General features: G+C 42.9%; 1 protein-coding gene across 1 annotated transcript; it reads right to left on the bottom strand.

The window, feature by feature from the left end:
* Window positions 1-25485, bottom strand: DHX8 (DEAH-box helicase 8). Its single transcript, XM_006174233.3, has 23 exons — window positions 25252-25485; window positions 21528-21613; window positions 20982-21054; window positions 20471-20556; window positions 19403-19512; window positions 18700-19038; window positions 18146-18290; window positions 17849-18052; window positions 17076-17163; window positions 15471-15568; window positions 14365-14512; window positions 13156-13337; window positions 11798-11992; window positions 11338-11523; window positions 11000-11210; window positions 10708-10889; window positions 8121-8261; window positions 5600-5755; window positions 3050-3187; window positions 2447-2575; window positions 2084-2280; window positions 1436-1615; window positions 1-709 (listed from the first exon to the last, which is right to left on the bottom strand). The coding sequence occupies exons 1-23, from the start codon at window positions 25397-25399 to the stop codon at window positions 490-492; spliced, it is 3642 nt and encodes a 1213-aa protein (XP_006174295.2). The 5' UTR covers window positions 25400-25485; the 3' UTR covers window positions 1-489.
* Between the last annotated feature and the right edge of the window lie 1573 nt (window positions 25486-27058).

The raw sequence follows: 27058 nt of genomic DNA, 5'->3' as shown, positions 1-27058 counted from the left end.
TTTTTGTTTCCTTAAGAAAATAAATATTTCCAAGAGATTATGCAAAAGTACAGGGGCTGGACAGGGGCAGGAAGTGGGGCCAACACTTTCAGCGAGCTTCATGGCTCCGTCCTCCAGAGAGTACCAGCTAGGGCATCCAGGCCCTAATCAAGCCCAGATGTCAGATGCTCTTGACTCCTCTTCCCCATCCTAGGGCTGCAGGAGTTGCCCCTTTCTTGGAGATGACGCAATGTACCCCCATGTTGGCTGTGAGCCCTGGCCAGCCCCACTGCCTTGGGGTGGTGGGGCCTGGAGGCTCTGGTCAAATCAGGCATAAATTCCTGTTTCTATTTCACCACCAGGGAAGAAACAGAGAGTCAAGTTTAGGAAATGCCCAGTTAAGATACTCAGTCACTGGACAGCTGTATCCTCAGAACCAGCTTTTTATCAATAAGAGCGAGGCCAAGCACTGGCCCACTGCTGCAGGAGAGGCAAACAGACTCCTGCCTCTCAGCGCCGCCGGAAAGCTCGGGATATTCTCCAGGCGTTGGGTTCCTCGTAGCGGTTGTACAAGGGTTCAAGGCGCTGCTGCTTCTTCTGCTTGCTTAGCTTGGTTGGGTCAGAGACCTTGAAGAAGGCTGGAGCAAACTCCACAAGCCACCGGGGGTCGATGGTGGTGACCTCACGCATGTACTCCTTCGTGGTCAGCACCAGCTCGTGGTACACCACCCTGAGCGGGGACAGAGACAGGGCTCAAGCCTCTGCTACAGGCCCTGCTCCACGGTCACCCTAGTCCCTGGGGGCCTCAGTGGAGCTTGCATTTTATCCTCTTACCTCTCCTGCCTGACCCATGGAGACTGCAGGCTCTGTTTATGACAGCCACAGCCCAATACTGAGGAGCCCGCACACCTCTCAGCACAAGAAAGCTGCCGGTTCCAACGAGTTAACTGACGTGGAGCCAATCACACCCCTTCTCTGGACCTCGGTTTCCTGCTCTGTGACATGAGAGGGTGGTTTTCCAGGCTGTCTCCACAGACCTCTAGGGCCCTGAAGAGGACCTTGGCGGCTGCCACAAGGGGATGGGGGAAGCCAAGCTGCCAAGACTCTACATCTCCAACCCTCTTCTGCCACAGGGGCACAGTGGTTTCGAAACGGTTTTATGTTAGGGTGGGTAAGATTCCTTTTTTTTTTTTTTAATGCTGCTTGAAAAAAGAATTTTTAACCGCCTCACTAGATGACCTCTAAGATCCTTTCCAGCTCTTATCCCTATGACTTTCTCTCAAAAGGGCCTGATATTTTGTCTAATTCATGCTTCTTCTGCTCTAGAAATATAAGCAATGTTAGAAGAGGAAGTGCTGGGGGTGAGGGGTGGGTGAAGACAAAGACACAAAGGACCAGGAGATTAACAAGTTCTCTCTGCCCGAAACGGCCTCCAGACCTGGGCCTGCTCACCTACCATTCGGGCTGTCTGTTAAAGAGAGCACTGGAAGGATGGATGTAGACCACCTGCTGGTCAATCAGCGTCCGGTAACCCTCCTGCGGGTCTTTCTTGGCAGCGTTCCGGAAGAATCCACTGCAGATGGCCTTCTGCACTCGAACTGTGGACTTACCACAAGAGACCACATCCAGCTTGTGTCTATCAGGAGAATAAATCATGAAAGGACAAAGATGTGAGACTACTCTGCTTTCAGAAGTTCCATCAACACCCCCTTCCTGGGATCCCCAGAGTAGGCACCAGGGCCCTCCGTCCAGCCCTAAGTGTACTACGAGGGCAGCTCTACACAGTGGGCTAGATGGACGGATGCCGTAAGAGCCAGATGCTTTGCTTAAGTTATAATTCAACCCAACTGATAATGCTGCAGATGCTTGTAAACAAAGAGCATTTTCAACAACTAACAAATCATCCTCCGCTTAGGAACTTTCTGAAATGATTCTCAGCCGCATCCTTACTGGGGGAGGAACACAACAAAGATGGAAAAGCCAGAGAAAACGAGGTACGTGAGGAGTAGGAGTACAGGTGCTGACAGCTTCACGGGTACACAGAGACCATCCGACATGCATTCAAGGAGGTACAACTCAAACATGAGAAGTCCCCAGACGTTACCTGTCCATTATGCCTAACATCTGCTTGCGAATGTCCTGGGCCCGGCGCAGAGAACGAGCCTGAATAAAGTTCTCATAGCACCACGGGTTGGAGAACTTATTGTTCTTCCAGGAGTTGTACACGGCCAGCAGGGTGAGGTGGTCCCCTTCAGTCTGGTGGAACTTGGCCTTCTTCTGATCTGCAAGGGCTTGTTTATCCTGCAAGCAGTGGGGAGAGGATGACTTTCCTCTAGTTCAGCGACTAACTGAACATCCAGCAGTTCCAGGGAGCCCTACATGGCCCCGTCAAGTGTCCACATTAAGCACTGCAGTGGCAATAGGCTGATTTCACCCTACTTCACCTGACCCCTATCGGAACCCCTACCTTGGGCCTGTAGAAGACGTTCTGCACTGACAGCATGGACACAATGGTCAGCATTTCCTCACTGCAGCCCAGATGCACAGACATGATCAGCATTTTGCACAGCATCGGCTCCAGAGGGAACTCTGCCATCTAGAGGGAGAAGAAGAAACAACAATTGCCTCCCTGTGGAAGAGCCATCTGGAGTCACCACCTGAGACACTGGTCAGAGTGGGTAACAGACCACAGGAGGTTTACCCAGGCACGGTGATGTGGGATGTCTGGCTCTATCAGAAGAATGTTTTCTTTTATTTCCCAAATACACCTCAACAAAATGGATGTGACCAAGAATATAACTACTGTTGGGGTAGGTAGGAATTTTGCAGACATCTTTTCAAATTAAGGCTAGACTCACTCATGTATCATGAAGTAAAACTGACTACATAGAATTCTTTTTCCTGTGAAGAAATAGTTTTAAGTGATAGTGGAAAATCCAGGTTAAAAACAAGTATTTAGAATTCTACTCAAAGCTCATCCAGGGACTTGATTTTTTAACACAAAACAAAGAGTATGGAAGGCTAGCCAGGGAATCTTTCCCAAAGCACCGAAGTTAGGTCTGTTTCCTACCCTGCGGCCCAGGCGAGTAAGCAGGCCCTCGTCATCCAGAGCCCCCAGTGTGTACAGCTGCTCCATGGCTGTGATCAAGGTTTCCATTGGTGGAGCATCCATGAAGTCAAAGGACAGCAGATCATTGATGCCCATGGCCTAGAACACAAGGGAAGAAAAGTGTGTGCTGGGAGGGTCAGCCTCACCGGTGTTAACACAGAGGAAGACTACCTGTCACGTTCTCTCTTATTTCTTCAATTGCAAATAGGAACCCACCAGCAAGATTAGCAGTAACCTCCAGGGCTGGCCACACAAAAGTCAAGACTGTTAGAAAGCATATACTTTCTCAGGAAACTTGAAAAAACACTCCCTCAGAATAACAGTACACACAGCTCAACAACAAAAAGACAACAATTAACAAATGGCAGAGAACAGACATTTCTCTAGAGAAGATATAAAAATGGCCAATAAACACATGAAAAGATGTTCAACATAACTAGTAATTATGGGAATGCAAATCAAAACCACAGTGAGATATCATTCCATACCCCCTAGGATGGCAATAATTAAAAACAAAAACAAAAACCAGAAAATAACAAGTGCTGGCAAGATACAGAGAAATAGGAAACCTCATACACTGCTGGTAGGAATGTAAAATGAGGCAGCCACTGTGGAAAACAATTTGGTGATTCACCAATAAATTAAACATAGAATTATCAAATGACCCAGCAACTCTACTTCTAGATATATACCCAAAGGAACTGAAAGCAGGGACTCAAACAGACACTTGTACATTAATGTTCATAGCAGCATCATTCACGATGGCTAAAAAGTAAAAACCACCCAAATGTCCATCAGCAGATGTATGGATAAACAAAAAATACATCGAATCATATATATATATATATATATAAACATATGTATATATATACACACACACACACACACAGTGGAATATTATTCACACTTAAAAAGGAATGAAATTCGAACACATGTCACAACATGATGAACCTTGAAAACATTATGCTAAATAAGATAAGCCAGATCAAAAGGACAAATATTGTATGATTCCATTTATATGAAGCACCTAGAATAGGCAGTTTCATAGAGACAACATAGAGTGGTCACCAGGGGCAGGAGATGGGGGAGAAGGAACAGTTTAGTTTAATGGGTACAGAGTTTCTATTTGGGTTGATGAAGAAGTTCTGGAAATGGATGGTGGTGATGGCCGCACAACATTGTGAATGTACTTAATGCCACTGTATGTTTTTAAAAGGTCACAATGGTCATGTGTATTTTATCATAATTAAAAAAAAAAAAGAAAGAAAGAAAATAACCAGCTTGTCCTGCCTCTCACATACAGAATTTCCACCATGCATCCAGGAAGTGTCTTGTACCATTAGGTGGCAGGGATATAAAGATGACTAAGATATGGCCCTTGCTCTCAGAGTACACAATGGTGACACACATGGATACAAAACCAGGACAGTGCAATTGCATGCCTGGCATCTGATACATTTGTTAGCTAATCTGATGAACAAAAGAAACAAATGAACTATGCACTATCCAAGTGTGTATAAAGGGTAATGTGGTAGGACCTAAGCTTTCTGTTTCTTTCCCATAAAGTGATAGTGACCATAAACACAGCAGGTGTTCAACAAATGCTTACTGTGTGAGTAAGAACTACAAGGAATTATGTTAGCAATCAGTAAGCACTGTGCCAAGTGCCTCTACCTGCATTATCTCATTTATCCTCACAACAGACTACTAACAGCCCCCCTTTTTGAGAGGAGAATACAGAGCAGAGGGCCGAGCAGATAAATTTGCCAAGGACACACAGCTCAGAGCAGGAGTTTGAGCCACAGATGCCTCTCTGTTCTCACTCCAGAGACTGGAGCAGGTTTTTTCTGAAGCTCTGTTTTAGCATCTCTCACAGGGAATGAATAATAAATTATAGCAGAGCACTCTGCACTAGTCAAGTGCCAGGGCTCCAGGGTAGCATCAGTGTGGGGGGCAGGGAGTGGGGATGCCATCATGTAGGAAATTACTCACGCGGCTCCTCCGCCAAAAGAGAATGAAGGTCCTCACTGGGGACCGAGAGAGGAAGAGCGCTGATTCAGAATGAAAACCAAGCCCCCAGGGGGCCAGTATGAAACCTGTACTGACAGTCCCCTTGCAAAGTTTTTGGACTGGGGGTTTTGCTTCTGCTCTAAAAGAACAGAACTGGATCTGAAAGTTAAAGGGTTGAGGAAAACGAGCTTGTCCAGTTTGGCACTGATAGGATTTTTCTAATATCCTGTTAGAAAATGCCCCTAACTAAAATCTGTTATAACCAAATATCCTGCTGGTTATGACGGCAAGAAAAACATGTCACAGCACACATGCCAATTTAGCCCCAGACCCTTGGTGGAGAAGCTGTTATCACAGCTATTCGTGTTCCACTCAAGGGACTGGTTCCATGAAGTTACTAAAGTATTTAACAAGGTTCATAAAACTGACGTTCATTTGCTAAGGCCACAGGCTTGGACTGTTCCACTAACCCATTCTAACAAGACAGACAGTGATTTCTACCTTGAGCGAGAGCACTGTGCTTGCTAAGTTGGTCCTCTGGATTTCTGGCACGTTGGTGGTCAGCATTTCATCCCGGTAGGCACGTTCTGTGTACAACCTATAACACTTTCCTGGGCCTGTTCTCCCAGCTCTGCCAGCTCGTTGCTTTGCCTGAGCCTAGAAGGATGGGCAAGTAACGTAAAAGTACGCATCTATTAAACATGGCTTAACAGCTTTACCCAGGAAATCTGTTAAAAAGTGGGGGTACTCAGCAACAGGTAAAATCTGAAATGGAGTTTACTTCACTTACTTTAGAACCATTTCCAAGACTACTAATGCTCTTATCACCTCCAACACTCAGCATGTCAGGAAAGTTTGTTCAAGTGAGGCAAATACAAGCAAGTGAACAGAAGAAACATTGTATAGACCACAGAAATAAACCTTCAAAATAGTGAGGCACAACATAAATGAGAAAGCATAAAACAAAACGACAAAGCCCCAAGCCCACAGTGATGACCAAAAATGTAAGCGAACTAAATAAATATAATGTTAATTATACCAGTGAATGACTTTGCAGCTATTTTAAAAATCAGGTTTGAGATACTCAATGAATAGAAGGAAATGTACACTCACATAAGTGAAAAGGCAATCTGCCAAACAATGGAATATTAATTTTGTAAGAAAAATTTTAAAATCTTAATGCATATATACAAACGGCCAGAAGTAAAAAACTAGAAAAAAATAATCAAAAATGTTAACTGTGGCTAACTGTGATGGTAGGTTTACAGATGAGTTCTATTTTCTTTCTCAAATATCCAATACTGAACATATATTACCTTAAAATGAATGAAATTAAATAGTTAATCAAAAATGCATACTTACTACACTACCAGAATCGCAACCTGAAACAAACATGAAACAAATGGGCAAGAAAAACATCAAAATGATGACAGTCGTGGTAGTAGGAGTAAGTAATTTCCAAAATAATGCAATGTCACTTCTGTGCTTAAAGGAGAGGGGCGTTAATTTTTGCAATTAAAAAAAAAATGTAGTTTAGTCCTAGGTTGCTAGGAAACAGTGAACAGCAAACTGAAGAGGCCCATTTTCTGACAAAACCATCTGTCTTATAAACAGTATCAGGATTTACAAACTCCTATGCTGGCTCCAAACCAACGGATGGAGTCTGAAAGGTCACTACCCACTTAAAGGCAGGCAGCAGTCACACACCGTGGCAGATCTCACAGCATTCTACAGATGTTTCACCAAATCAAGGAGGGCAGATGTAGCTACTTTCTCCATCACTGTGAGTTGCATGAAGAACTGGTACAGAGCACACACTCACTGGTGCCAGACCACCCAGGTTTAAATCCTGGCTCCACCAGCTATGTAACCTTGAGTAAGTCACTTAACCGTTCTCACTCTCAGTCTCATTTGTGAAACGAGAATAATAATGACAAATGCCACAAAGGTTCAACGTGAGAATGTAATGAGTTCAGGTATGTAAAAGTACCTGAGACAGTGCCTGGCACCTAGTAAGTTCCCTGCAAGTGTTACCTATTATTACTTAAGTTTCAAAATGAAAACAGCCTTTTGGTTTTATAGATTATGAAAGTAATACACGCCTTTTATAGAACATTAAGATAATACATAAAAGTATAAGGAAAAAAATCGCTTCACCCATCAGCACAGTAATCAGCAGCACCACTGAGAAATAACCTTGGCTAACATTTTGACTATACGCTTTCAGTCGCAGGCACATTCACGTAACTATGCACAAGTGCACATCATCTATTTTTAAATAAAAATTGGCTTATACTACACATGCTATTTTGTAGTCCACATCTCTCAAATAACATAGCACAGTTATATGCTTATGTCATTAAATATAGATACACACCACCATGTTAATGTCATATGACACTCTATGGCATGAATTTACTATATTTCATTAAACTACTTTCCTTTTGGAGCTCATTTAGAATTTTTCCAGGTTCCCTCTAACATAAACTATGCTTCTGTGAACATCCTTTTCCATTACCTTTAGATATGTGTTCAATCATTTCTAACTTTCAGATATATTTCTAGAGGCAGAACTGTTAAAGAAATAAACTTTTAAATTTTGGATACACTGTGGCCAAACTGCCCTCAAAAGGGATGATCAGGTTTTCATTTTCAAATATGACTTAGGCAGGAAATTATTCCATAATTACCAAAGAAACACATTATCACCTCATGAATTATTACTCTCGCAGATATGTGTGGCTAAGTGCAGTAATTTAAAAAAATATGTTCTTACCACCTAAATTAGATAATCTAAGGTGCTAGGATTCAATTCCTTTTTTTCTTAAGTTCCAGTTTTATGGGGCATTTTAATGTTGAAACACTATTCTAAAGATTAAAAGCAAACAACAAAAAATCTCCTTTATCTCAAGAAAGCACTCAGTGTCTTAAAACAGTAAAGTTCAAAACACAAAACCATAATAAATTTCAGAAAGGCCCTAACCAAGATTTTCAGAAAAGCTGTCTGTAGAAGCTGCCAAACCTGAGAAATAGGAGTCACCACAAGCTGGTCGATCCCCGTCTTGGAATTGTAAACTTTCTGCTTCACAAATCCAGGGTCCACCACATAGTAAATACCATCAATAGTCAGTGATGTCTCCGCAATGTTAGTAGCAATCACAACCTACAGGCAAGAGGGACACAAATGGATTGAGCGTGAAATGAGACTTCTGAACTCAGACACCTGTTCAAAGGATTGGCAGATCTCTCCCCCTCTAGATGACTAGATAGCACTTAATCTCAGTTTGGCCTCCAATGGGCGGAAGGGGAGGTGCCTTCATCTAATGGGTTAGGTTGGGGAGTGGGTGGTAACTGAGAGAAGTGGAATAGGAAGAAGCAGCGGCCAATCAAAGCCAATTTCATTTGGTGCAAATGGCTAATATCTCATTTTCTAGATCCAGTGTTGATTACTACAATTTTAATTGTCTAGCACCCTGGAAAAGCAGAGTTCCTGGCATCACATGTGCCAGTGCAAAATGAGATTTTCCTTCCCCCACGGGGACATCTGGACTACAAAATGGGCTGTTTGTGTATGTGGAACATGAGGGAGACTTTTTTTTTCTGATCATAAAATGAGCCACGAGGTGGCAGAGGAATTTCACGGTTTGTGTGTATGCAGCAGGATGTGTGATCTAGAAGATTATTGGTCTCAGCTTGGCACTGACACTGTTCTTCCACCCAGAGGTTCAAACAATAAAACACAACTGCTCAGAAAAATCACTGCTAGGAGGCACCAGAACATCTAGCATCATGCCAGCATTATACTGGCCCTGAAAGGCTTCTACTGCCACAGAGCTGCAGAAGCCCTCTTAGAGAAAAGTGCAACCATCAGGAACAAAACAGAACAGGAATCACCATCTTCCCCTGAAACCTGCTCCTCCTCATTTCCCTCTTCAGCACCACCTTCCATCTAGCTGCATAAGCCAGAAACCTGGTAGTTACTCCTGACCACCCACCCCTGCCCTTCCCTCCTCCTCCAGGCACTCACTATGTCTTGACCATTCTAACTCTTTAATATTATTCAAATCCATCTGTCTTCCAGATGGTTACCGGACTTATCATGGTGATCATTTCAGAATGCATGCAAATGTCAAATCACTTTGTAGTGCCCCCTAAAACTAACATAATATTATATGTCAACTACATTTCAATAAAAAACCCCATCTGTCTTCCATTCCTAGGTATACACTCAAGAGAAATGAAAACATATGTCCACACAAAGACTTGTAAACAAATGTTCATAGCAGCATTATTCATATTAGCTAAAATGTGGAAACAATCCAAATGTCCATTAACTGATAAATGGATAAACAAAATGTGGTATATTCTTTTCTACAAGAGAATATTATTCGACAATAAAAAGAAATGAAGTACTATGTGCTACAACATGGATGAAACTTGAAAACATGCTAAATGAAAGAAGCTAGTCCACAAGGATCACATATTATGATTCCATTTATATGAAATGTCCAGAATCGCTGGATCTGTAGAGACAGAAAGTAGGTTAGTGGCGGGGAAGCGGCGTGGGGGGCAGAGGGATTATAGCTCAGTGGTAGAGCATGTGCTCAGTGTGCACGAGATCCTGTGCCTTTGTTAAAAGAAAAAAAAGAAAGAAAAAGTACATTAGTGGTTCTGAGGGGCTGAGCAGAGGGGTTAATGGGGGGATGACTGCTAAAGGGTACAGGGTTTCTTCTGGGGGTGATAAAATTGTTCTAAAAACTAACTGTAGTGGTTAATGGTTAATGATTAATGACTGATAATGGTAATTAATGGCTACAGAATTCTGTAAATATACTAAAGTGTACTGAATTGTATGCTTTAAAGGGGCAATTGTATGGTATATAAATTATTTAAAAAAAATTTTTTTAATAGCAGTACTGGGGATTGAACCCAGGACCTCGTGCATGCTAAGCATGTTCTCTATCACTGAGCTATACCCACCCCCTTTTTAAAAAAATTTTTAAGTCAGTTATATCCCAGTAGAGCTATTATTTTTAAATCCATCTGTCTCCTTTCCCACTGTCTCATACATACAATCACACAGTCAATTCCAGCTACTGGAACTACGTAGCTCCCTGAAGTGACCACACTCTCTCACTCCTAGGCTATCACAGGCTCTTCTGCTTACTCAGAGTGCATGTCCTCCCGCCCTTCTTGCCTAGATGACACCCACGTGTTCTTCCGGACGAGCTTAGACCCATACTTCCTGTGAGTAGTTTGGGCTGGGTTACACACTGGGTTGGATGCTTCCCCCACCCGGGAACCCAGCAGCACTTTCACACTACATATTAAAGGCCAGTCTACTGCTGGGTGCCCCACAGCAGACAGAAGCCTGTCCTCAGACTGCAGCCCTGGTGTTCACCCCGAAGTCTGGTAGATACTCAAAAAATATTTGCCACAAGTAGAAAAAGAGGAATAGGAGTCACATGCAAGACCCTCAGTCCTTAACAAACTGAATTGGTTGGACTACTTTCTAAAACATACTAAACAAGACTCACAGACACCTTAAGCAATCTCCATTAGGGCCAGCTGCAGACACCACATGGTTTCAGAGAACAAGGGTCTGTTACCTTTCTGCTGCCAGGTGGAGCTGGGTCAAAGATTCGGGTCTGCATCTCACTGGGAAGAGCAGAGTACACTGGGAGGATAATCAACTCTGGAACATCAGGTCCCAGGGACTTCATTCTTTCATACAGGATCTCACAAGCAGTATCAATCTCTTCCTGACCAGTCAGGAAGACCAGGATATCACCTAAGAGGAGAACAGGAGTATGAATTGACTTTCTAACTGTGTATGTGTTCTAAGCAAAGGCCATAGTACCGTCAACAGATCTAAGAGGGAAAAATGTTCTTTCCCCCTACCTGGTGGTTCTGTTAAATGGATCTGCATGACAGTGATCAAGCTGGCATCCAGATAATCTGTTTCAGGTTCCTTTGTGTACAGTATTTCCACTGGGTATGTTCGACCTGGGATGGTGAAGATGGGAGCTTCATAGAAGTACTGAGAAAACTTCACTGCATCCAAGGTGGCTGAGGTGACAATCAGCTTCATGTCCTGCCGTTTCTGAACTGTCTAAAGGGAAATGCAATGTGCCTTACTGAAAAAAGGACCACTCAAAAAGGCACAGGAACTCAAATCCAATTCTCAGAACTCAGTTCCCAACAGGTAAAAGAAGGGTCGCCAAAAAGCACCTGGTTACCTTTTTCAACAACCCAAAGAGCACGTCGGTGTGAATCGTTCTTTCATGGGCCTCGTCCAACATGATGATCGCATACTGAGTGAGGTCGGGATCAATCAGGCACTCTCGGAGCAGCATCCCGTCTGTCATGTACTTGATGACTGTCTCGGGGCTAGTGCAGTCCTCAAAGCGAATGGTGTACCCCACCTAAAGCAGAACAGAAGCCGAAAACCTTAAGACACAAACCTCTCCTTGCAATCTCCAGGCAAGATTTTGGCCCAGACTATCACCCATAATCTTAATAGATCAAATTTGACAAAGATGTACAGGGATTTCCTCACAGTAAAATCTGCCTTGGACTTGATCCTGAACAGACCAATAATGACAATGAGAACCTTCTCTCCCTCAGCGGAAACCTGAAGAGATCTGGGCCTTTACACTTTCTTCAGACATTTCCAGAAGAGCTTCACCACCCACTTACCTCTTGGCCTAAACAACAACCAAACTCTTCAGACACTCTCTTGGCCACCGACATGGCTGCTACTCTCCTGGGCTGGGTACATCCAATCTTGCCCCTGGAAGTGTAGCCTGCCTCCGCCAGGTACTGAGTGATCTGCGTTGTCTTCCCAGATCCTGTCTCTCCAATGACAATCAGGATCTGATTGTCATGGACAGCCTGAAAGCAACCGAAGAGAAATACGGTCATTAAAATTTGCCACGCATCACTCGGGAGTGAAATAACTGACTATGTTCTAACACTAAAAGAGAAGGGGGACACAACAGTACACATATGTAAGATGATAATCGGGGTTCAAGTTATTTTTAATCATGCATAGAAAAAATATTAACGGTGATTTTCTATGGGCAATGCTTTTTCGATTTTAACTGTATGTATAACAAATTAAAAACTTTAGAATTCATGAGTATTCTTTTTCTGACTGACTCAGATTAAGTTTTTTATTTTTAACTTACTGGTTTTCTTAAATTCATAAAAACACAAGATGACTTTAAAAGCACAACTATCACCCAGATAGCCCTGATATTTTATATACGCATATATATGTTTTTTCAAGTAGGACATGCACGTGATTAAAAAATTCAGTAGTAAATAAAAAAGATACAGTGTTCTTTTCTACTGCCACTCCTAAATCTCCTGTACTTTACCCTCCAGAGTCATCTGATTTCTACACTGTTTATAACAGCAAAGGACTGCCATCAACCATCAACATACATGTCTATTAACACACAGAGCACATCCACATAACAGAGCATTAGAAAAAAGAAAAAGAAATAGGTACCAATGCTGAGCTATATCACTGAAGCAAGATGCAGAATGGTGTATATAATATGCTGCCATCTAGAAACACACACAGCACATGTGAAACACATAATGTCACTGTGTGTACATATATACTTGTACTTGCTTGTATATGTACATCATTGAAAGAATCTGCTGAAAACTAGTAAACTCAGTTACCTCAGAAAGGTTCAGTGGTCTTAAATCAGATCTCCAGAAAATGGAATCTGAAGCAGACTTGCCTCAATGGGAAGTCAAGCACCTCTACTTTTTTTAATTGACCAGAGCTGTTAGTCTGTGCAACACAATACTCTGCCCACTTGTACCTGCTCTAAGGATCCCCAGTTCAGATTTATTTTCCCATAGGAAAAAAAATGAGTAGACTAATATATATATTTTTAAGTACTTAGAGATGTCCTGGTTTTTTTTCCTATCCCCTATGGAAAAGCCACTTCAAATGTGCTAATTTAAATTACAACATGTCATCCTCCTTTTAGAAAAGACCCCAAGTCCCCACCAGTACATCATGAAGGGCGTCTCACCTGGACCAGCTGCTCCTTCAGTTTGTAGATGGGCAGGCTCTCTCTCTGCTCAATGATTGACATCTGGGTCTTTTTTCCATAAGAAGCTTTGTTGCCCCCAAAGGCATGCTTCTTCCACTCGGGAATGTCATTGGGCATCATCCCAATACCCCTCATGTTGGCAGCAATCTGCCTGCCTTCCGCTGCAAAGGGAAACAGGGGGCTTAATTACCATCCTCAAACCACCTCACTGCCCCCTCCCCAACACTCAACAAATCACATTTCTCCAGCACATCACTCCTCTCTGCTACCTCCTTGTTTAAGCCACCATCTTTCTCCTCTGAACTATTATAAAAGCCTCCTAATTCATCCCACGTGTCTACTCTTGCCCCATCCAATCCATTCTGCAAGACCCAAAAATAATCCTTCAGAAATGCAACTCTCATCTCGCCACTCCCCTGAGCAGAACTCTGCAGCACTTTCCAGTGAACCTTAGAACTGAGCCCCGATTCCTAATTCCAGCTACAAAATCCTGGCAGCCAGACCTCACTCTGTCACTCAGTTCTTTCTATTCCAGCCACACAAGTCTTCTTTCCCATCTCACAGCCTCAGCACAAGCTCAGCCTGGAATATAGTCCCCCACTCCCGTTGCCATTCCTTTTGACAGACTAAGTCCTCTTTATCTTTCAGGTCTCATCCTTCCCAGGGAAGTGAGCCACCATAGCCAACTACACTTCCTGTACGTCTTCATATAGCACTGGTCATGATTTAGTTAATTCATTATTTGGTAATTATTTGATTAATATCCATCTTCCCCACTAAACTATAAGCTTCCTAAGAGCAGGGATCATGTCTGTTTTCTTTACATCTAAATCCCCAATTACCCAACACAAGTAATAAGTACTTGTGCTAAAGGTATCCAACAGTTAATATTTACTACACAAAGAATTATATGAAAAGAGAAGTTGCAAAGTATTATCTTTAGAATGAAAATTTTAAAGTTATCCAGAAGAAAACTCAACCAGTCTAATGATGTGACCACAGTTACCAAAACATTTAAAAAACAAAACAAACAAAAAACATGCTCTAACTGAAGGGAAAAACCAAATCACCAAAGCCAAGGCTAAACCTTTGGTCTGTACTGGTACTGCCCTCTCCCTGTGTATATGAAGGTTCAGATTTTTTTTGGTCGGGGGGGAGTCCACCCCACAACCCTTCCAAGAGTCCTACCATCAGGCAGAGGATCAACCCAATGTTTATTGAGTCCCATGGGAATAGAATCCATCTCGGCTTCCCGCTGGGCCTGCTTGAGCTCCCTCCTTTCTTTAGCCAAGGCACTCTGCATCATCGCTGCTTGAGAGAGGGAGCCATCTGGGTTCTAGTGCAACAGAGGACAAAGCAACATCAGAATGTGATCTCAGCAGGCATTAAATATCCGGGAAATAAAATGCAGATGTTAAGCCACTCGAATCTAAAAAATGAGACCCTCCTGGAAGAAAGTTCATATCAACATACCAGACTAAGAAATGGATAAACAGTAGCACGTTCAGAGAAAATGAACAAGGACAATGATCAATCACTGAAGGAACCGGGGATCTTTGGCCTGAAGATGAGAACCACTTCCAAGAGAGAGGACATATGAGAAAAAGATGAGGATAAGAATTCTTCTGTACAGTCCCAAGAACTAAAATTAAGACCAATGTAGATCCCTCAGTAAGACATATTCAGCTCTGCCTAAAGAAGAATGAACTACTGATGAGATCGCTCTGAAGACGGAATGGGTCTCTTTAAGAACTGATGAATTCTGTCACCAACAATGTCAAGCAGACATGAGAAGCCCATGTGGGAGCAACACTATAGAAGGACACATGGGTGGATTATAAGCATCAACTGGGCTAGGAGATTTTCAAACCTTTCCAAAACTAAAATTTTATCATAACTTTGCCATAAATTCTCCTCACAGCTATGCTCTCCACAACACCGAGTGCTACACTTTCCATCCGGGGCCCCAGTGGTCAAGTGAACCCTTCAAAATTGCCTTTGAGTCTGCAAGGTAATGATTTAAGTGGTAAGGCCTGGGCCGTGATGGTAGCAAGCACTCATATTCATCGCTGCTTCCTCCCAAAATACACTAAAATGAGAGCAAAAGAATTAAAAAGGCAAAAGCAACAAAGCCAAGTCAATCTCCCTCTAAAACAAAAATATTCTAGACCCTGACCAACAGTCAATACTCCCTCCTGTGGTGAGTTGAGTAAACAGCTCCAAAAAACTGAACTGTTACTTTAGGAAAAGAAGTTCACTTGACATGTCCAGGTTAGAGTCCCAGCGTTTCTCACCTTAACGATTTTGATAGGGCTCATGTCCATGCTCTGCTTGGTGTGCCCTCTCAGGAACGGAGGCTCTTCCTCAACCAGCTCGATCTCAAGGTCCTCATCTAAACAAGTAGCCAAAAACAAAAGAGAGGAATGATCTATCGCTTTATCAAAACACTTACTCTCCACAGGCATCAAGGATCTTTGTCAAATATAGCTCCCAAGGTCAAAACTCTAATACAGGTGACTGTTTCCCCCACCCCTCAGCCATCTCTAGGGCATTGTGCTCCAGCCCAAGAACTGAGCTGAGCTTCTTTCAAAATAAGTTAAGCCTCTGGAAAAATGCTGTCTGATGTTCTAAATGGTACTAAGGCATTTGCCATCCGATTTCATATGGAGTAACATTGGGGGGGGGGGTTGGTTAGGTTTTTGATTTTGTTTTTTAATGGAGGTACTGAGGATTGAACCCAGGACCTTGTGCATGCTAGGCACATGCTCTACCACTGAGCTATACCCTCCTCCCCATATGGAATAACTCTTGACCCACAACAGGCTGTGAAAAAAAAAATTAAGTTGGACAGCTAGACAATACCAAATGTTGACAAGGATGTGGAGCAAGAGGAACTCACTTACACTTACCAGAGATGTGTAAATTGGTACAAAAGCTTTAGAAAACAATGTGGCAAAGTTGAACAAGCACATTTCCTACTACCCAGCAATTCTCCTCTTGTATATTTAGGGAAAAAAAGATTGTCTTGCACATGTGCACTAAGGGACAAATAGGGAAATTTCATTATAGTACTATATGTAAAAGTAAACAAAAACTCAGAAATCAGCCCATATGCCCATCAAAAGCAAAATCGATAAATTATGGTACATTTATATACAGAAACACTCTCCAGCAGTGAAAACTAACATAATGTAACTATAAAAATCAACATAAATAAGTATCAAAAGAATGGTAGTGAATCAAAAAAAAGAGAAGTTCAAAAACAGACAAGCTAAATAATACAATGTTTAGGGACAGATACACAGTAGATGGTAAAACACTTAAGAAAAACAGGAAGATAATTAACACATACTTTAGGATGGTGGTTACCCAGAAGAGGATGGAGGAAGATCTAGTCAGAGCATGGAACCTAAGGGCTTCAGAGGTGCTGGTAACGTTCTACTTAACTGGGTGGTAGCTATGTGGGTGTTCATTTGTTATTGTTACATAAGCTATATGCACTTTATTAGAGAATTTATTTCACAATTTTTAAAAATTGTCATTGGGCTGAGTTAAAAATTGTTTCCAGGGCAACTCAGAAGTAATCTAAGTGGATTCAGAGTTTACAGAACAATTACTAAGACTATGAGACCAAAGTCACTCCCCAAAATACAATGATAACTTTTTAGATCCTAAAAACTGATTATAAGCAGTAAGTGTAACAACACATAAACATTTATCAGAAAAATGAGTTTTCGCTTCCATCATAAATAGACCCTTGTTCTTTGAGAGATGAAAGAGACCCAAGAAGCAAATGAGTTTAACCACTGAGTTAAACTACAAACAAACCCCATCCAATGGCTCAACTTGCCAGCTGTCATCTGGATCCACTATCCTGCTCCAGCTAAATGGCTAGTTACCTTCTTCATCATCCACTTTAGGAAGAATGCCAGTCTCTTCATCGAAGTCTGGAAACTCTTCTTTGGAGAGGACATTTGCAGCAATCATCTAGCCAAAGGACAGAAGAAAGCTTTGTCACCTGCTGGGATCAAAACTCTTCCTTTGTAAGAGAGTTAGGACAGAGGTTTCATGTAGGAAACCACTTTTTCCTCCTCTGACCCATGACTGCAGGGCTTCAAACATCATTATATCCCATCCTTACGACAACATGGCGCCCAAAAGCATGGCTCAAGGGTCTCATGCCCAGAAGTGTTATCTGCTTCTTCCCTTGATTCCACAGCACTCCGCACATTCCTTATCATGTAATAATGTAAACCGTCAAAGATATTTGTTTCAATCTGTCCCCTCCACTGGACTTTGAGTTCCTCAAGTGTAGGAACCATGACAGATTCATCTCTGTAGCATCTGCACAATGGCCTGGCACACTGGGGTTTTGCTGTTCACTGACAAATGATGAAAACAAGAACGAACGTTTACACAGCACTTAACCACACGGAGGCACTAACTTAAGAGCTTCACTTCTATCAACTCATTTAATCCCCACAATGCCACCACTGGCCTGTTTTACAGAGGAGGCAGCTGAGGCACAAAGAGGTAGCAGAAGCTGGCTCAGGGTCACACAGCTGCTAAGAGGCCAGAAGTCACCGCAGGCCATCGTGCTCCAGGGCCTGCACTCCTAACCACCATGCTACATGCTGAACGACTATGTGGCCATAAAAGCAACTGGCCCAACCTGCTTGATCTCCCACTTCTCGGGGTCAGAGATGCGGGTAAGGCGCTTGCGTTCCAGTGAGTCATCCTCTACTTCCGGGGCACTGACGAGGGAGAGGTGGGTGGGTCTGTCCGGATTCCTCATAGAGGTCTCCTCGTTGGTCTCCCCGACAAGATTCCGTCGTCGATTTGGGTTTAGATCTTCACCAGTCTCTTGGTCCACATCCTAAGGCACAAAAACAAGGGAGACAGCCCACTTGCTGCCCTCTCATGTGTCCTTGGCCATCCGATGTGGAAACCAGCTGGATATCTCACCTACCTTCATGCTCAGACTGGTCTTGGTCCCGGTGAAGGACAGCACTTTGACCTTGACCCTCTGGCCTTTGCTCACCACATCAGCCACATTGGCCACACGGCCTTCCCGTCGGAGCTCAGAGATGTGCACCAGGCCTTCCCACCGCTTCCTAAGGGAGAGTCAGAAACATCTGGAACGTGCCTAAAATACCTTTTCTTCAAACATGTTCCACCCTTGTTGGAACTGAATAAAAGGAAAAGGTCTTAAACTCAACAGGAAAGTTTCAAGAAGCTGGTCAAACGATAAAATAGTATTATCACCTCTAAAAGAAAAGACATTGGGGTAGAGGACAACAAATTCTCATCTGTCTCAACAAGGAAAAGGGCAGATCTCCCAAAGGCAGAGGAGGAATAAATGGCTCTATGACATTTCAAATAAAAAGTCAATTTCCAACAACCTGATATGGCTGATTTGACTTAAGTGTCATTAATTACAATAACTTTATAGAAAGTAAAAATCCCCAGTGATAAAAGAAATTCTGCTCTTCATTGGTATGGAAGAAGAGCACCAGCCATTACCTGAGTCCCTCCAGCTGCACAAAGCATCCAAACTGCATGATGCTGGTAACTTTCCCGTTGTAAATGTCCCCGATGGCGGGCTCTTCCGGGGGAGGGCGGTCCACATGCTTATCCCGCCATCTGTCCAGATTCCTCTCCCCATACTTGTCTCGGTCCTTCCGGTCTCTGGGGGGACTCTGACTTCTGCTCCTGGACATGTACCTGGACTTGCCCTTCCTCTCCCGGGTCCGGGAACGTGACCGAGAGCGGGACCGGTGTCTACGCTTGTGATCTCTAGCGCGCTCGCGCTCTCGCTCACGCTCTCGGCTCCGGCTCCGCTTCTTCTTCTTTGTCTTGTCCCTAACAAATCAACAAATGCCTGTTTGAAAAAGTAACCAGCCCAGTTTCATCTTTGCCTCCCCAAGCACCCAGCACAGTGCCATGCATGTGGTCGGTACCCACTAAATGCTAAACTGATTTAGAGTTTCAATAACTATGACATCCCTGCAGGCCAATAATGGAGGAGGCCACAAACACACTCAGCTTCTTTCAACCCAGATTTCTATCTTTTGAACATCTTAGCATTTGATGCATAAATATTCTTTATCTAATGAAAACAGATTCAACCATATGGTACAAGGCCAGTCTAGATTCTGTAAACTTGCTCAGAATTCAACTATCACCACATCCTAAACTTCCAAAAGACAGGACACTAAGGACAAACCGGTGCTCAACGTCTCTGTGCTTCTCCTGGCCTGCTGCGCTGGGCATTAAGGCCTCTAGTTCTTTCAGGACATCCACGGCGACTTTCACATCATCCTCGTCCAGCATGGTCTACAGGGGCAGAAGCCAGCAAAGTTAGGAGGAGAGGAGACAACAAAAGTCACTCAAGAATCTGTACTTCAGGTACATCTACAAATCTGACAGCTCCTACATTACTGACTACTTACATGAAGAAGGCAGAAGGGGACAGAGATTTGAGATAGAGGAAGAAAGAATGAGCAAAGGCTCTTAGAACTCATTTCTACACTTCACAAATTTCCTCTGTCCTTAATACAAGCCCATGGAAGTCAATTAGACATCACTCCTCCCATGAAACCATGCAAGTAATGATTATAAACAGAAAACAGACGTCAAAAATCTTAAAAAGCAACTCTCCCTTTACACTCCCTTCCCTCTTTCATCCGTAGTTCTTTTCTTTATTTCATCTATAGTTCTTATCACTGTCAGCTATAACATACACTTACTTAGTCATGTATTGCCTGTCCCCTCCTCACTAGAGGAGTTTACATGTTTACTTCCTGCCCCTGCCCAAATACTAGGATGTAATCTCCAAAAAGGCAGACACTCTAGTCTGTTTTGTTCACTACTGTACCGTGGTAGTTAGAACAATACGTGGCACATAGTAGGTACTCCATAAATACTCACTAAAATGAAATTTAAAAATCAAAACACTTCAAAAATAAGACTTCTGATATGCAATAGAGGGAGAAAAATCTAATTTTGCACATCAGGCATCTGTTCCAGATCCTTAAATTATTTCATACCTATTTCATACCCCTAATCACTGCTTCCCACAATTCCAAACTTATTTCCCTCAAATATCATTCTCTGAACCCTTTAACACTATTCCATACATAGCATATGCTCAAGGAGTGACCAAACACTTTCACTTTGACAAATATGCTACAGTGAAGACAAACTTAAAATTGGTAACTAACGAAACAAAGAAAAAGAATGAGGAGGGGGGATCACGCGGCTACAGCAGATGTTCTCAGGACGGCATCAGTACCCGGACGGAAGGGTTGTCTGGTTGGCAAAGGACTGGGAAGAGTTCCTTCAGCTTTTCTTTTTCAGTTTTGGGTTTAACAACTGGATCTTGTTTCATTAAAGAGCGTGAGGTATAAAAAAAAAAAAAGAGAGAAAGAGATTTAATATTCTTAATGGTTAATAAAAGACCTTCAACACTAGATTTACATCAAACTAAAAACAGAACGTTTTTCTACATATTACTCATATACATGACTATAAACGTAATTCAAATTTCTAAAAAAAAAAAAAATCTAAACCCTGATTATGAAACGCTCATCAAAGTATCAAGGCATGTGGTTGGGGGATGTGCATCAGTAGTCTTTTGATTGGTTATGTTTTATAATTTTAATTTTGTTTTAAGTCAATTTGAAAAAATTTTACTAGAACATTTACTTGCTCAGCAGCTGCTGCAAGGGAAAGAAACGCAATTTACAGGATGCTCATAATCTAAACCATTCTGGAGACGAAGCTCAGTTAGAGGCTCTGCTTACCTTTGCTAGTGGAAGGCTTTGCTGGAGGCCGCATGGTTTGTATGAGACGCAGCAAGTTACTAATGAGAGAATCCTTTGAAAAGAAGGAGAACAAAAATCATTAACTTCTGGATCAGAGCTTAAAAACATTAAGAAAAGGGGTGTCCTTTAGAAAAGGGTGGTTCTGCACCAGAAATGAGCTAACTGGAACAAACAAAGCATAGAATGCCAATCCGATGTGGCATGAACCTAGTAAAGTAGCCGCAGAGAAAGCTTTTTGTGGGGAAAAGTAATTTAGTTCCCTTTAACTATTTTATTTCCCATGGAACTACCTCCTAAACCTAGACGCTTGTTTTGATTCACAGAACAAGAATGTAAACACCCATAAAGACTTAATAACAGAAATCCTGCCCCATTTTCCTAGAAAGGTGTCACAGGAAATTCACTTACACCGCCACTGCTTAGTGGCATGAAAACATCACACACTTAATGGTTTATTTGATTGGTATCAACATTTAAATCCAAAAATGACATTAAAATAAAACAGCGGTCTCCAGATACACATACCGTGAATTCTGCACCATTTTTGACCAGAGAAGCCTTGAAAGTATCAAAGGTGATATTCTTCTCAGCAAGACTGATTACAAATTCAGCTGCAAATGAGAAACGGGATTAAAGTAAGAAAAATGGGAGACTTGAGCAAGAAATTAGTTTCAAGTATGTTAAAAAGAAAATCGGCTAGGCTATTCAGCAGTCATAAAAACTGAAGACCACCAGCCAGTAAGGGTAAAGAAAGAATTCAGACTACCGAGTTTACCCATGTATGTTCTACTTAATTTTTCATAAATGAAGAGAAGGTATCACCACAAAATGGCTCACCAGGCCCTTGAGCGCATCTAAGGGAGGAAGACCTCCTTATCCTAGATCCCTATACTCTCTTCTTATGGAACTACTAGCTGTGCACACTGCCATAGAGATTCTCGGGTAACCACGTCCAAGAGCATGAGCCCATGCGAGTACGCGCATGTGCACACACACACACGCAACAGGACGCTTTCAACAGTTTCTGACACAGACATAGAAAACAAACTTATGGTTACGGGGTGGGGAAGTGGGTGGGAAGGGATAAATTGGGAGTTCGAGATCTGCAGATACTAACTACTATAAATAAAATAGGTAAACAACAAGATTATACTGTATAGCACAGGGAACTATATTCAATATCTTGTAGTCACTTATAGTTAAAAAGAATATGAAAACAAATATATGTATGTTCCTATATGACTAAAGTTATCGTGCTGTACACCAGATATTGACACAACATTGTAAACTGACTACACTTTAATGAAAATATATTAAGACAAAACAAAACAAAAGTTTCTGAAAGGACACATCTGATCTATACATGACAGCCAGGCAGCTGCTGGATAGTACAATTTCCAAGTTGGTGAGTCACTCGCCCCGTCACCCCCAGATTTTTCTCTACAAACCTACCTAGTTCTTGACATTTCTAATATTAGGAATATTTATTAAGAGACTTTCAGGAGAAAAGTGCATTTTATGATAGGCTGAGACAACAAGCCTCACACTGTAAGGTCCTATAAGAAAATTTTAATGATTTCATTTGGATTTTAATCCTAACAAATAATAACAACATGGAGGATCTGGGTAACTAACTTATAAACTTATATACCATTTCCATGCTGAAATTTGGCTTTACCTTTTTTATGACATTAAGTGAAAGCCAGATGCCATCAAGCTTTTTAAAATAACAAGTTAATAACAAAAACGCCAATGGTTAAGACTTTTCGAACATCTACTACATGCCAGGCACTATGCTAAGTGCTTCACATGGGCTATCCTCCTAGTGCTCACAACAACTCTCAGAAGCAGGTACCATTATGGTCCCTGTTTTACAGATGAGGAGGCTGAGGGTTTGAGATGCTGACCCAACCAGTAATAATAGGTAGAACCAGGACTGGAACCCAGAAATCTGACTTCAGAGCCCAGATTCTTTAGAGGAATGCAGAGAGAACTAGTCACATGGTGCTAGTCGTACAATGCTCAAAAGAGCCAATCCTAAAGCAGGCAGCAGCATGTTCACGCTGCAGCCGTCATTAACAAGGATTTTTAAATTTTCAGAATTATATGAGGGCATCATTAAATTCATCGAACTATCAAAAATCGGTCAAAATCAAAAGAATCAAGTCAGCAAATAAAACACAAAAGAAGTAAATATATACCTTTTTGTTATTAAAACCAACTCTGGCAACTTAGTTTCAACAAAACAATACTGTCTATCTATCATGCTTTTCAAATGTTAGTATTTTTAATGTTACTGGTTTTGAAATTCTGTGTTTAACAGTGTGATATTGTGATTTATCAGAAGAAATATATATTTAGTCTTCATCCCCAGCATGGAGCTCCTAAAACCCTTGGAATTTCCTAAGAGCAGAGAGTAAGTTTTTTATGTTCCTGAGACAACTTTAGGAAAGCCCCTAGGTAACTAGAGGATGAGTGCTGGTTGCCAGGGAAACCAGCCAGAACACTGGGAACTTTCAGCCCCACTCTGACCTGGGGGAGGGGAGAGGAGTTGGAGACAGTTCAGTCATTCATGGCCAATTATTTAACCAACTGGGCCTACCTAATGAGGCCTCGATAAACACCCAAAAGGACAGGGTTTGGAGAGCTTTCTGGCTGGTAAACACATGGAGATTTGGAGAGAGTGGGGACCTCAAGAAAGCATGGAAGCGCCTCTCTCCTTGCCACACACCTTCCATTCAGCTGTTCCTGAGTTTTATCCTTGTATAATAAACCAGTTAGTAAAATGTTTCTCTGAGTTCTGTGAGCTGCTCTAGTAAATTAATCAAACCCAAGGAGTGGGTGGTTGGAACGTCCAATCTGTAGCCGGTGACAACCTGGACTTGGAATTGGCCTGTGAAGTCGGGGGCGGGGTAGTTTTGGTCTTCACAACTTTGTTTCCCCTAAAAGGGGCCAAGGCATTAGTACACCGTAGTTTAAAAGAGAGAAACAACGTAAGCTCACTGACCAAAGGAATCTATCCTGTTCTCTACTGTACTCCTAATCCCCTAGCACAATAAACATTTGCTGAATGAACATATTACCCACATAGATAGCAAGTTGACAACAATATCACCTCATTATCATGTAAAAGAGACTGAGGAAAATGACACAGGAGAGGCACACTTTGATGATAGGCAACAGAAAAATGAGCTAAAATACACAGGGCATCTTCCCAGGGGCTATATGGTCACACTGTGAAGAACACAGTGTCGTTCCCATTTCATAGATGAGAAAAACAACTTCAGAGAAACTAAGTATCCTACCAAAGGTCACACATCTAACCTCCCTGACTCCTCTTTGTTATGTGTCCCTTCCGTTCCATCTCTCCAATTGATGACTTCACTTGATCTTCATTTAGGAAAAAAAAAAGTCAAATTGGAACCCTCTCCCTCATCTTCCTACCACCAATCATGAAATCCACCTGCATCTACAACCACATTCTGGCCTCCTTCCTGTTAAAATGAACGAAGCATCCCTCCACTCACGCTCTCGACCCCATCCATCCCTTTACCTTCATAAGGACCCACCCCACCTGCCTGTGGCCTTAGCTGTAGGACCCTAGTCTTTTCCATTTCCTAGGTGTGGGTTCTCTTCGTGTACAGTTTGTCCCAAAACATCTAATAACTGGTGTTTGAGAGACAGTATTAAACATGAATGGTTAAGAGCACAGTTAAAGGAATGGACTACAAAATACTTGAATTCCAGACCAGGCTCACTGACATCTGATATGTGATCCTGAGCCTTGTTTTCTTAATTTAGAAACAGATAACACTATCTCACAGGATAGGATGAAGACCAAATACGACAAAGTAAGTAAAACACTGAGCATATCTGGCATGTAGTGAGAACCCAGTGTCTGCCATTAACATTAACATCCTCCTCCTCCTCCTCCTCCTCCTCCCCACCCTCCTCCTCAAGTGGCTGCTGTTGCTGTTAACGCTGTTTAATTATCTGGGGCTGGAAGAAAACAAAAGAAGCAGGCGGTGCTGGCCGCTTGAGGTCTCACTGACAGCTCTAGGAAATGGTTCCCAACAGGTCGGCCTGGAGGGTTCTCTAGAGTAGGCCACGGCCGCAGGTTCCCTGGCCCAAGTAGCTGTGACAGAGAGACAGGTTCACACCGACCCGCACATTCGGCCCATCAATCCCCTTCTCCTTCCACTTCCCTCCACCCCAAAACCGGAGGCCGCAGGGACCTCCCCCGGCTCACCCAGATCCTTGTCGTTGATCCCCAAGTGATTGTCCAGCTCGGTGCAAACCTTCGACACTAAAGATAGATACTCGAGTTTGGCGAGTTCTTCCGCGGGGCCCAGCTCTGCCCCGGTTACGGCTCCCGCCATGGCCACAGCCACCGCCATGGCTACGGCTTCCCCCGGCCCCTTCACGGCGGGCCTTCGGAGCTAGTTCTTCCCCGCTCCAGTTTCCACTTCCGGGTCGGCGCACATCTCTTTTGTTTACGGTAAAGTGAACCCTCCGGGAACTTCTCTTGTCGTAACCGGATGGACCATAGAGATCAGACAGGAAGTGCTTAGGGAAGGGACGGCTGAGTGGGTTACTCTGCACGCCGGCAGGCGCCCTCTAGAGGCCAGCGAGCTTCTTGGCCCGCTCTCAGGCCCAGAAACTTTCACTCTCCGCGCCCTCCCGCCCTAGGTCGGCAGAGGGCGACCGTGGCTTGAGCAAGGGGCGCCGGGCGAGGTCGCGACCTCCCCCTAGTCCCTCCTCTTGCTGCGCCTGCGCTTTAGAAGCCTTGAAAAAGGAACCCGAATTCAAGTCTGGAAAAGGCAAGATTTGTTTTACAGCAGATCCCTATATCCCTGGGGCTTTGCTTCTCCTTGGGTCATGACTGTCTCAAGCGACTCTGTTACAAACCAGCCGGCAATGGAGTCTAGTTCTGTCATTAACTTATTTTTCAGATGAAGGAAGTGATACTTCCACTATCTAGCTGAGTGACTTTGAGCAAATTAATCTCTTGGGCCTTAGTTTTCTCATCTGTAAACTAGGGTAATGTTGCTCTAACTGGGTTTAGGTGATGACCAAATGAGACAACTATGCAAAGAGCCTGACGCATAGTAAAAACACTACAAATGGCAGTTACCATAATCCCAAAGCCGAGAAAATAGTCACCGTAAAGTTCGTCTGTCAAGCATAGATCCTCACAGTCTGAGACCCCAGAGAGCCACCTGGCTCCTCTTTAGTGAAAACCACTTCTCACCTCCACCCCAACTCCCGATTTTCCCAATGCCAATACCCTCAGTCCTCAGAACTTGATGTGACAATGAGTGTGTATATGTCCATGAATAACTGAAAAATTGTGCTGAACACTGGAATTTGACACAACATTGTAAAATGATTATAAATCAATAAAAAATGTTTAAAAAAAAAAAAAAAAAAAGAACTTGTTCCCCCAAAGGTTGGCTGTGCTGTGAACACAAAGTCAATAGCTCAGGCCTCCCAGCTTCTGCTTCAGGTTGCCTTTTCCTTTGTGGCAACCCTATGCTGAGGTGAGGATTTTCCCACAGCACACTACTCTGTGTGATGCATAAGGAGGAGGCACCCCAAAGTGAGTGGCCCTCCAATCAAAAGGGAGGAAATCCAATCCCTTTATTTTTAGCTTCAGCCTACATTACACTGCTGCACCTTTGGACTCTGTTCCTCCAACAACTCACCATGGACTAAATGGCAGAAAACCCAGAGCAGTAGTCCTCACTGTTTCCGAGCTCTCTATGGTTCCAGGTTCCTAAGGAATCTACCGCGCCTCCTGCGCTCTTTCCACTCCTCCTCTTTCTCTTCCTCCTTCCACTCTCCCCTCCCCGTGAACGGAATGGAAAATCCTGCACTGGATTCAGGGAGCTCAACTTGCCAGCTTGGAGTTAGGATAAGAAGGGCTTATTCCCTTTGACTTCCTTTATTTTGCTTCTTTGTCTTTAAAATATTTATATCTAAAGCGCTCTCCTTCGATATTTAACTGGAAGGGGGAAAAAGCATGGCGTGTGTTTTGTTTTAAAAGCTCTTTGGGA

The sequence above is a fragment of the Camelus ferus genome, chromosome 16 (assembly GCF_009834535.1).
Source record: "Camelus ferus isolate YT-003-E chromosome 16, BCGSAC_Cfer_1.0, whole genome shotgun sequence".
Taxonomy (NCBI): domain Eukaryota; kingdom Metazoa; phylum Chordata; class Mammalia; order Artiodactyla; family Camelidae; genus Camelus; species Camelus ferus.
The sequence above is the reverse complement of the archived record's forward strand: the minus strand, read 5'-3'. Positions and strand labels throughout refer to the sequence as shown.